A 12,194-nucleotide genomic window follows, 5' to 3' on the forward strand; every position below is an offset into this window, starting at 1 on the left:
TGCGTGCGTGCGGGTGCGAGGCAGAGGCGTTCCACCCGCTCCCTTTTCCCGCTGTCCAGAAAGAAAGCGGCGAGAGGAAAGAGCCCTCGCCCTACCGCCCCTCCTCGGCGGCGCGGCAGTCCGTGAACCCAGCAGTTTTCGCTCCCTCCCTCCTCCCTCCCCGGCGCCGCCGGCCTGTGCAGAGCCTCCGCGCAGAGCCGAGGGGGGAGGCGGCCGCTGTTCCTGGAAGAGCCCGGCCTGGGGAGTTGGTCACATTCTTGGCTGGGATTCAATGACTGAGGCAGACACCAACAAACAGAGGGGGGGAGGAGGAGGAGGAGTGAGGGAGGCTGAGCCAGCCTGCATTAGCTCAGCTCTCAGGCACTCTCAGTCTCTGCTGGAAAGAGGAGCTGGGAGGATGTGCGCTCTGTTACCGCGGCTCCCCACGGCACGCCGAGAAGACCGAGAGAAATAAGGGAAGAAAGGCGAACCGAGAGACCTCCCAGATCAAGCTGAGGGACCACGAGGGGGAAGGGAGCCTGCTTATCGCCCGGCCGAAGCCCCCCGCGCCGTTTTGGAAGTGCCAGAGATTTGGGCCTTTTCTTCTGCGTTGTTCCCTTCTACAGACCAAGCTTTCTTCCTCCTGCTTTTTTACTTTCCGCCCCCGCGCCTTCCTTTCGGTGGATATGGACAGAAGGGTGATTACTGCAGAGAAGCAGCAGCCGCCAGAACATATTTGAGCCGCGGGTGCTCGGAGCGTGGCACAGACTTTTTGTGTTTCCGTGGGTGGCGTGTGTGTGTGTGAGTGTGAGTGAGTGAGTGTGTGTGGTGGAGGTGTGGGAGGCGGGATTGGTTTGCCTGGGGGGTTGGCTGAGGGGGTGAGTGCTCGGATGAAGACCTCTTTTTGCCGTGACTCTCTGCTCCATCGGGGCAGCTTGGAGACTTGGAGGGTTTGAGATTGTAAGGAACGAAGAGAAAAGAAGAGAGACACGCATACAAAAGGATTTATTTCCCATTCGCTAGTGGATTGTTAAACCTGAGTGGGAAGGAGGGAGGAAAAAAACCCAACAACAAAACCCAAAAGCAACAAAAAACCACCAGGGTGGGTTGTTTCATTTTGTTTGTATTTTTTTTTCTTTTTAAAAAAATCCCTTAAGTGGATTTGTACCAGGGTGGAAGATAACTGGGGATTTTTGTTGTTTGTTTTGGGAATAGAAACTAAAAAATGGAGACTGTAAGTAGAAGCAGCTTCCAGCCTCATCCAGGACTGCAGAAGACCTTGGAACAGTTTCATCTGAGCTCTATGAGCTCCCTGGGTGGCCCTGCTGCTTTCTCAGCACGATGGGCACAGGAGATGTACAAGAAAGACAATGGCAAAGACCCAGCAGAACCTGTACTGCATCTGCCCCCTATCCAGCCTCCTCCGGTGATGCCTGGTCCCTTCTTCATGCCCTCGGACAGATCCACTGAGAGGTGCGAGACCATCCTGGAAGGGGAAACCATCTCCTGCTTCGTGGTGGGTGGAGAAAAGCGGCTTTGCTTGCCCCAGATCCTGAACTCGGTGCTCAGGGACTTCTCCCTGCAGCAGATTAATTCGGTGTGTGATGAGCTACATATTTACTGCTCCAGATGCACTGCTGACCAGCTGGAAATCCTCAAAGTCATGGGCATCCTGCCCTTCTCCGCTCCTTCCTGCGGGCTCATCACTAAAACTGATGCTGAGAGGCTTTGTAACGCCTTGCTTTATGGTGGCACCTATCCTCCCCACTGCAAGAAGGAATTCTCTAGCACGATTGAGCTGGAGCTCACAGAGAAGAGCTTCAAGGTGTATCATGAGTGCTTTGGGAAGTGTAAGGGACTCTTGGTGCCAGAGCTTTACAGTAACCCTAGCGCAGCCTGCATCCAGTGCTTGGACTGCAGGCTTATGTACCCACCTCACAAATTTGTGGTCCACTCTCACAAATCCCTGGAAAACAGGACTTGCCACTGGGGCTTTGACTCTGCAAACTGGAGATCCTATATCCTCCTCAGCCAGGATTACACTGGGAAAGAGGAGAAAGCTAGACTGGGCCAGCTCTTAGATGAAATGAAAGAAAAATTTGACTATAACAACAAATACAAGAGGAAAGCCCCCAGGGTAAGTGATGCCTTTAATTTTAAAGAGGGTGGGGGGAGATAGAGAAAAGGAATGTTCTCTAATTTCGGTGCCATTCACTGAGAGACCGAATTTGTTAGCAGCTGCTTTTCCTTTGAGTCATTTAGCAGTCTAATCGTGTTCTTAATTCTCACCACGTGTGTGTTAATGTAGCCGAGATGACACCTTTTCTTTCCCTCTGCTTGTGTTCCGAATACGGTGCTTGGAGTTTGTTTAAATGCCCTCTGTGTGTTTGCATGTCTTCCTATGCGCGGAGCCTGATCTTTGAAACCCATCAGACTGCCCCAGACTCCAGCAGGAATTATGTGATTTCGGGTCTTCAGAGCTTCACTTAGGGGGTCAGGACAAGAAGCCAGATAAAAATAGCAGCTAACTGATGGCTTCAGGCTCAAATATGTGCATTCTTCTGATCAGCTGCAGATGGAAGTGGGGGGTAAATTGTCTAAACGCTTGTATTGAGATAAAATGTGGCTGCTAAGAAAAGATCCTGACAGAAATGCAGGTTACTGGTGTTGAGATCGAGTGTGCGGAGCGTGAATGGAGAAGTCGCTGCTTATGGAGTATCCCTGTGGAGTCTGAATCTCCCCAGCAGACAGGCTTTTGTATATTGGATTATGTGTACATTCAGTAAATGAATCTGTCTAGGGCCAGCTGCGGCAGTTCTTAAGGTATGTCACGCCGTGCCGAGCCAGACAGCTCCAGCACATTTTTTTAGGTGCCTTTTGTTTTTCTTTCAGTCTGAGCTGCCTTTAGATCCCAGAATCCCTGGTGTGTGGGTGGGAAGCTGCCTTGGCATCTGGCACCAGTCCTGAGCAATGGGCAGCAGTGCCACAGGGCCTGGAGGACTCCTTGCAGACACCAGGGTGTCTGGTTTAGCTGGCCGTGGAGCGATGGGCTGTGGCATGAGCAATTCCCTTCCCGATTCTTACCCCCCCCCCCAGCATAATGTTAAAGCAGTCTCTTGCCTACCGAGTTTTACGCTGCAGGTTTGTTGGTTGGCTTCTGCTTTTCCTTGGGTTTGTATGCCTGGAGCGGCAGGGCAATGACAAACCTCCAAGACTGAGAATGTTCAGTACAATTCTTAAGTAACTTACAAATACCTGTTTAAGGGGACAGACGCACGCTCAGAGCCTTTGTTTATGAAAAAAAAACCCCACAACAAAAATACCCTAACAGACTCCAGGGGTTTTAAAATATCCAGCGCAGACAATGCAGTAATTGCTACTGCTTGGCCAAGAGGCCTGGTTAACCCACTTGCCTGGCCTCTGATTTTTGGTGAAGCAGTAGAGTCGCAGTCGTTCAAGTTCCAGTTTCTCTCCTGGTCTTGTGTTTAGCCCCCGTTTCAGTCCCTGTCTTCACCCCTCCTTTTCCTCCCGCCTGAGTGTCAGAACCGCTGTGACAAAGCTAGGCTGTAATGAGCCACATTATCTCCGTGGTTGGAGGTGGATGTGTTTTTAATGGCTTGTCTATTCTCCGTCAGTCATGTGCTAAGATGGAATGGTGGGATAGATGGAGATGAATGTCTGTGAGAGGAGAATACGCCTCTGAAAGTGGAGGCATTTTTCATGTTGGGAAATGAATTTTCCAAGGCATGCTTCATTTGGGAAGCAAAACTAAGAAATCTTCCCTTTCTTGCTCCGGAGAGGTGCTGTGTCCCTAGCTTGGGTACCTGCAGAGCTCAGTGAAAATGAGCGTGCTGTTGGGGCATTCTCTTCGGTTGTATGATGTATCCAACGCCCTAGGTGAAGTTGCAGGTGGAAAACAAGATGACTAAATCTTGGCTTTGCCTTATTGTTTTGGTGACCCTTTCACAGGTCCTAGCTCAGAGCTTGGCAAGCACTTTGCCCCCCATCCTCCAGTACCTGCATGCAGCATTTCTGGTGAATTCAAGATATGTAATAGTGGGCATCAAAAACTCTGTCTGGAGGTCGTGGCCATCGATTTCTCAGAAAATTCTGCCAAAAATCCCTCTTCAGAAAGTGTGAAATCTCCTGCATGGGTTCACTTGGGAGGTGAGAAGGAGTTTGGTGGGGGAGAACAGAGTGGTAATTGTGTGCTCGGAGGATGGGGCAGGGGGAAAGAATGCTTTGTCATGCAGCCTATGCAGAACTGGGCTTAAGTTTCCAGGCTTTTGAGCTGCCTCCATGGCTGTCCTGTTAATGGGGCACAGTCTTGAGGAGACTCTGACAGTGCTGGCAGAGTTCTGCACGCTTATCCTTCCTTTTCCTGAGGTCTTTTTCCATTGGGCTTAGCCAACGGATATCATCTGCTAAGGTCATTTGTGCTCTAGCAGTGTGCGCAGATAATTACGGAGAGATTTAATCAGGCTCCAAGATTGGTAGACTGTGGCCAGGGGCAAGTAGTATTGGAGTAAAGTTTAGATGCCTAGTAAGGAAATGAAAGGCCTGTCCGTGTCTGCCTGTGTGCATTTGTGTTAATTGCTGACAGTCTGTGTGGGTTTTGTGTGTGTTGGGCTGTGTCTGTCTGTCTCTGGATGAAAGGGTGAAGCATATGTGTCTTTGTGGTGGGCTTCCTTTTTGATGTAGATCTCTGCGTGGCTTTGTTCTGTTTTATACAGGGGTGTTTGTGTGTGTTGCGTGCCACGATCTGCTGTGTCAGATATTTGGTCTCCCACTTTCAAGAGTGGGCTTTTCAGTTTCCCAATTTATTTGTGTACGTGTGTGTCTGTACACGTTGCTTTGTGTGTTGTTTTCCCTGGGGCTCTGCTAGTATGGTGGTAGCCTGGGATGCTTATGGCCATTTTTATGGCTGTTAAAGAAGCAGTGAGGTTTTGGACCTTTCTGTGTGTCTTCATGAGGTTTGTGTGATGAGGTATGCAGATCTCTGCCAGCACAGCTCTGCCTTTTAAGGATCTCACTTAAATGGAGGAGCTGGGTTGGCACAAGCCCCTGTTGCAGATTCAGTGTACTGACAAAACTGCCTGATTTTTCCTGTCTTTTCTTTTCTCTTTTATTTTTCCTCCTTTTTACCTTGGTGTGGTTGTAAGGCATTGTGACAAGGCATAGCGCTGTCTGGCTATCTCACTCCCAAGGTGTATTTCTGTATGCTTCAAGTATCCACTGTGCATTTCTATCTGGCCATATGGAGAGATGCAGATGTATTGTCTCAGTCAGCATGGTGGGTTGAACAAGATGCATGCTTTCTGGTCTTGCCACTTGTAGAAAAAGCTTTTGTCTAGACCTGTATGAAGTCAACAAAGGGTCTTAACCAAAAACTGGAGGGAGTTGTGATAGCTGGAGCCCCACCAGAGCAGGGACTGTAGAGGCCTCAGCCTCTTCCCTTATGTGCTTCTAAACTTCAAATAATTGTATTGATTTCTATCAATGAAATCAATCAATCTTTACCAATTTCTGATTTTTTTTGCTCCATATTCATTATTGGATAAGTGATTGATCTCCCATAAGCTCCTTCACTTTTCTGCCACTTCACAAAGCTCTTTCTTTCCTTGAGCCATATGTTAACTTTTCCATTTTCCTTTGTGTCCTTGACTGGGTTTTCTGTGTGGGTCTTCTTCCATACTCATGCAGGCTTTTTCCTGCTCAGTTTTCTTCTCTGGTCTTTCAGAGTCACCAACAGGGGTTTTGCTTGAGTGGGTGTCCCATTTCCCTGCCTGCCTCTCTCATTTCATCTGCCATCACTGGCAGGGAGCACAACCATTACATTCTGGGCTATTTCTAAAAGTTTAAGATGTAAATAACCTGAAGGGGTTGCAAAACAGGGTCCCAGAAATCCCTCATTAGTGCTAAAGCCTTTTTCTTGATCTCAGTGGCAGGTGCATGCTGAGTGTTCACTTGGTGTAGATAGGGCCTTGGTGTGTGTCTCATTCTCTCTTTCCACCCCTGTGTGACAGACAGCTCTTCTTTAACATCAGTGTGCCTTCACTGGGACTGCATTAGTTCAGAAAGCAGGCCTGAAGGCTCTGTTGGCTGCTCTTCCCCAGTGAAGGAGGGTGGGTTTGACTCTGACTCTTTCCAGTCCTTTTTTCTTTTCTAAACAGCGAGCCCAGCAGGGTTTGACAGCGTGTTCCTGTTTCCTACCTGTGTGCCAGACATCTGTGCTCCGAGCAGAGCTGTGCTCAGACACGGGGAGAAGGCGAGCGCCTTCCTTGCACACGTGTGAACACACCCACACACGCCAGCACTGCAGTGTTCCCACGGTTCAAGTCCCAGCAGCACTTCTATGAAGTAGCTGGAAGCTAGAAGCATCATTCTGGGTACTGACACACAAATGAGCACGTAAGGCCTCCCACTTTATTTCACAATGCCTACCAAGCCAGTGCTGCCACAACACGCAGGGCTCTCAGCTGGAGTGAGGTTTAGCCAGGTCAAGTGTGCAGCCAAATCAAAGGACAGAAATTGCTGAAGGTGAAATAACACAGTTCTGGCTGAGCTGTGGAGTAGCTGTGGGCTTCAGGGTGCTGTGCTGCACTTAATGGCCACCTGAAGGGCTGCTGGAGTGGTGTCTTTCTGCATCCTCAAGTTCTGCCTGCTGGCTCCGCTAACCTTCATTTATTAACAGTATCTATCCTGTGGTGGGCATAGCAGAGAGCTTCTGGTTTCGCTCAGAGGCAGCAGTGTTCAGACTGCTGGGTGGATTTAGTCTTTTTGGTACGAACCTGTTTGATAGATACTCTTGGAAAACATTGCTTAAGAATGAAGGCTTCAAGGTGTTTTTCTGTGGAGTGATGAAGTCATTTGTTCTCTTAACTGATGTTCACGAATTGTTTCAGAGATTCTCCGGTAAAAATTTTGAAGTCCTGAGTCTTGAAGCAGTAGTTCAGTTCAGTATCTTTGTACAGACTCAGAAGTTGAATTGATACCACACATAAACAAAGTGCTGTGCACCTGAGGAGATGTCAGTGTTTAAGCAGACATCAGCATTTTCTTCCCAAGCGTGCAAACAGTTTTATAGATGTTGTAGGTCGAGAACAAAGGAGCAGGTACGTGCATGTGTGTTAGACAAAGAGTATGCTGCAAATAATGATCTAATGACATTGAGTCAACTGTGGCTCTCTGTTGCCCCAGAATAGTTCCTGAGTTCCTGAATTCAGGCCTGGTGAATTAGGGAGGGAATTATATGCAATCTCTTGTTTGGAAAATCACTGCTTAAAATAGTGAAACATCTGCCTCTCCCTTCATTGTCTGGGCTGCCTTGCTTGCCTCTCCATCGCTGTGGTTTTGGGCTTGGGCGTCTGTTCTGCCCGAACCGTAGCAGGCTTTGAAGATGCGTGTAAACAGGGTTTAGTTTTGGGATGTGTGAGAAGCTAGCACCTGGTCTCCCTGCCAGGATCTGGCCGTGGTTATCTCTAGCTGGGTGCACTGACCAAGGAGGGGGTGTTTTCACTTGCTGAGAGGCGCGTTTGGATCGTGTTGTAAAAGCATCTGGAGGCGTCTGTACGAGGCTGCTCCGAGCGTGTCTAGACAATGCAGCAGTGAAAATTCTGGCAGCCACTTGTACCTTATCTACACCTTCTGTGACTCTCAGCACTGCTAGAGCAGGGGGTACTTGGGGGCTGCATCCAGGTGGTTGAGCCCAAGCGAGATATGGGTGTCTCAAGAGACGCGTTGTCCCTTCTTACTGAAAACTCGTCTGTTGTTATTGTGAGTTGGCAAAGTTGCTTTGCCACAGGTCCTTACCAGTTTGAGTGGCACTGACTAGGGTAAGGAGTGGGCTGGCTGGCTGTTACTGGTGATAAGTGATGATTGGAACTCACATTGCTGGCTCAGCTGGCCAAACTGCTTCACCATCGCACGAGGAGTTGTGTCTCAATATGTGCAGTGCTTAGACCCAGAACATTCTTCAGTCTCCTGTTTGGGGGGGGGTTTAATTTTCTAAATGTTTAAATTTAATTTTCTTTTTTTTCCTTTAAAAAAAAGCCCAAACTTTGATCTTGACACCGCAGCTCTTACTTAGAGGGGACTGTCCTGGAGCAGTGACACTAAATCCAGCTGGAGGTTCTTGGAAAGAAAATAGGGCGTAGACAAAAGTAACTCGGGATTGTAGATAATTTATCAATAGAATCCTGTCAATTACTGGGCTAATCTATTTTAGCTGAGTGGCCATAGAGCACTTAATTCAAATTGATCTTCATGTACAGGAAGCATTACTTTAATATGTAGTAATATATGTGGTTTTGTTTTAAATTTGTCAATTACAGCCTGTGTCTTATTGATACATTTTAATAGATAATATCTAATTTGTTTGCATTTGTTTTCTGAGGCTGGGTAATGCACATTCATACATCTGCACCACTTCAGTGCCCTTCCCCTCTGTCTCTTGTACAGTCAGTATGTGTTGTTGGAAAATAGAGAAGCAAGGTTGCTCTGAGATGTGCTCTGGTCCCTTCCCTTCCTCACCTACACCTTGTGTGCCTTTGACATTTCATTGTCAGTGATTCCTACTAAAATTACCTGTTCCCCTATCTCCTGGAACATAGGAGGTTAATTGGAAGGTTTGGGGCTTTGGGGCTGGTTCTGCAGTTCTCACTCAAGCAATCAGCCGGCGTCATAATTGGAACCAGTTCACCCACAAACCACAGAAGACTTGTGTATGTATCAGACTTCTTCCTGTGTGTTGACTGGCAGGGCTTGCAGGCACAGAACAGAGGGACAGATTCTGATCCAGAAAATGCCCATGTTGAGACAAAGCAGCTTTACTGAGCTTGCTGCCTTACCTGGCGCTTAGAGGGTTGTGCTGAAGCTGAGAGCAGAGCCTGCAGTTCTGCAGTATTTTCATTTTGCTTCTTAACAAGGTTCTAGTCTCACAGGCATTTGATGGTGCTCCCATCCCGATGGATCTTAATGAGTGGGACAATAATTTCTGCAGCTGGGAGCTACCTTCAGGCTGAAAGGGTTTTGTGTGGAGGTCACTCCATTCAAGACTGGGTTTTAAAGTTGTGATAGATACCTAAAAGGATGGGATTTTTTTTGTTGTTAAGATTTGTCAATGAGTTGGTTTTTTTTTCTGATGAGGAAATACATCTGATGTTGGCTAAGGGCCAGCCTTTCCCTCTGATGCAAATTCAAGGACCATAAACTTGGCCTGAGAAGTGTATTGGGTGCAGGTGCAGTTCTTTTGAGTGTGCTTGTTTTGTGAGTGTTGGGCAAGCCTGCTGGCTGGTAGAGCTTGGCCCCTCTGCACTCAGCTACTTCTTTGCTCTGACCTTTGGATGAGGTAACAAAAACACTGATAGAGATTCAAGCTCTGATCCTGTCAGTATTTTTGGACAGAGCTCCTTTGGAAGCCGGTGGGAATTCCCATGTGTGGAGCTCTTATCATTGCCTCCATCTATGGTTTGGTTGCTATCACATAAAATTCTCCAAGCAGTGGATGCATATTAAAACCACCTGATAAGCTGCATAGTCACATTCTGCTCAGTGAGACAGTCCTGCCACCCGTACCGATGTTAAGTAGTCTTAGCTTAACGGTCTGATTTCAAAAGCCAGGGAAAACAGACTTGAGGATGGAGATTCTGTGTATATGTAAAAACTGCAGCATCACTCTGTATGCTGGAGATAAACAGCAGAGGAGCTAATCAATAACTTGGTTTCTGGCTTTGTTGTCTATTGATTTATGTACAGTTACCTTTGCACACGCTTTGTAGAAAATGTGACTTTGGGGTTTGTTTTTCTGCCGTTTGTTTCTTTTTGAATGTTTTGGTGCGAGGATGGGGTTGCTCTGAAGCACAAGAACTGCTTAGGCTTTAAGGATCAAAAGCCAGCAGCAGCATTAACAAACTGAGAGCCCAGTGCTTGTCTTTTCCAGTGATATGTTCAGAAGAGATGTACCCCTGTGCTTTGTTTTTCATCCTCTGCTCAGGCACTGGTATCGCTTTATAGAATAAGGTCATTGACTTGGATTGCTTCTTGGTTTCTCAACCCTTTTCACCAGCCAGTTTGTGTAATGTCTGTCTGAAACATTGAGTAAGGGCATTGAAATAGCAGACAGGATATCAAGTGTTCGGAAGTCTGGGTTAAGTATAACAGACAGTTCTGGCTGGTGAAAGGGGAGCAGCCCCTTGAGCTTGCTTACAGCTCAGTCTCTGTGGAAACAGCAGCCTCTGGTCTTTGCATCCCTGCTACAGCTTTTCCCCTCTGTTCCCTCCACACCCATATAATTAATTGTGTGTGGGTGCACCTCTTTTCTAGAGATGTGTCTTCCTTCTTAGTGGCACAGAATTGTATGCAATAATGTCTCTTTTTAAGGATTACATAAGTTGAAGATGATTTCTCCACTGGGAGAATTATGCAAGTTTAAACTGAAATGTATTTAGAAAGCTTTTATGTATCTGTTTTCTGACTCGCAATGCAGAGGGTGATTTATTTGCATCCTTAATTGGACAACATCTGTTAGGGTTGGAAGAAAAGCATTTCATCTCCTTTCACTGTCATATCCTGCATTTTGATGAAGCTCCTTATCCTTTCCCCTTTCTACATTACCTGTGTTAGGGGATGTAAATGGTCATGCCCAAGCAGAACCAGCCAGGCACCCAGGGGGCTGCAGGATCTTTGCTGCACGTCTGTGTTAGTGCTGTGTGCCAGTGGTGCTGCTGCAGTCAGCAATGGTGCCACCTGTTTTCTCTCAGCCTTCAGATTTTCTTCTTTGGTAAGAAGTTGTTGCTTTATTACCATTAAACAGAACATAGTGATGGTGAAGAAATCCTCAACGAAGAGAGCAGCTGACCTGGGCACACACTGACCCTTCTCAATGTCGGTGGGGAAGCTGCACAGAACTGCAGGGCTGTCCACGCACTCCAGAGAGCAGAAATGGGATCATGATAGTAATTTTCTTTCTATTTTTATGTAACACTGGAGTGCTGCCTATCTTGGACTGCATACATAACGCTTGTAGGGGCTGTTGTCAGGATCTAGCGAACAAAATTAATTCTGCTGACTACTAAAAAATACAGCGTGCGTGGGGATCCTGCTGCTTACCGAGGCAGAGATTGTAGTGGTACCAATGAGAAGCAGAGAGCTACTTTAAATAATTGAAAAAGCCTCTGTAAATATTCCATTTGTCCAGGTCCTGTGTTTTCTGGCAGGTGTCTTTAAAAAAAAAAAAAAGAAAGAAAAGAAAAACCAAGCCTGAAGTCCTCAAGATTGTTCAGGTTTATTTTACTGCTGTAAATATGTAAGTTTTGTTGCTTTGATAGAGAGCAATGGGCTAGAAAGGCAGAAGCTAGACACCACCAGGGCTACAGAGTGTTGTGATTTCAGTAACCTTTGCTGATGTAATGAATTTCAGATTTACACTTCCGTCATTAAGAATTTCTCATTAAATTATGTTAAGCATGCTTAAAAGTACCATCCTTCCACAGCTGAGAAACTGAGAGCTGAGATGAAAGATAATGGAGTGTCATTCAAGAGGGAGGAAAAAAAAAAAGACTTTGCCATTCTTAACTCCCCACCAGCAGTTTCAGTTTATTCAGTGGGTGTGAATTATCTCGCCCATGCTGGTATGATTTAGAAATATTCCTTTGAAATCAGTGGATTTGGAGTGGTGCAGAGCTGCTGGGACCAGTAAATGGGATGCTGAAGGGTGCAGACTACAGCATGAGGTCCATTATTGATAATTCCTAGTTCCCTTTCATCCACTAATAAGAAACATGGCATAGGATGAATCCTAGCACAAAGGTATCCACGGCTTTAGTCTTTCTGCCTTTTATTTTGCCCCATCAGTGTTGTTTCTTGCAAAGCAGGTGAAACCCAACAATCTCTGCACCATATTCAGCAGCAGAGTGATGGAAGTGGTGTGAAGTGCACTGTTGCACTGGTCAGTGAGCAGGCAGAACTGCTGTGCTGATGACTTGGCCTCAGAGTGTAGCAAATGAGGAGTTTCTTTCCTCAAAACTTCATCTTTAGAATTGTATTTATGTGAAACTAATTTTTTATAGGGGATTCATTGATCCTTCTTTAGCCCTCTTGGTTTCAGAGCAAAGACTGTGTGTGTAATGCTACTGAATGGTAAAGGAAAAATAACTATGTGATGATGATTATATAACTTAACATTTATTTAAAATTATTTGTTTTTTTTTAAATTT

At 46.5% G+C, this 12,194-nt stretch overlaps 1 protein-coding gene across 3 annotated transcripts in view; it reads left to right on the top strand.

Moving 5' to 3' along the window:
- Positions 1-237: 237 nt before the first annotated feature.
- SKI (SKI proto-oncogene) overlaps positions 238-12,194 on the top strand; it is a 101,442-nt gene continuing 89,485 nt past the window's right edge. The window contains exons 1-2 of one of the 3 annotated variants that reach the window (XM_054175629.1): positions 238-1,081; positions 1,195-2,116. In XM_054175629.1, the coding sequence (XP_054031604.1) occupies positions 1,205-2,116 (912 nt within the window). In that variant the 5' untranslated portion in view covers positions 238-1,081; positions 1,195-1,204. Of the gene's footprint in view, positions 2,117-12,194 lie in introns of all 3 variants that reach the window. The other 2 variants (XM_054175628.1, XM_054175630.1) reach the window with 2 other exon arrangements.

The sequence above is a fragment of the Dryobates pubescens genome, chromosome 33 (genome assembly GCF_014839835.1).
Source record: "Dryobates pubescens isolate bDryPub1 chromosome 33, bDryPub1.pri, whole genome shotgun sequence".
In the NCBI taxonomy this organism is placed as follows: domain Eukaryota; kingdom Metazoa; phylum Chordata; class Aves; order Piciformes; family Picidae; genus Dryobates; species Dryobates pubescens.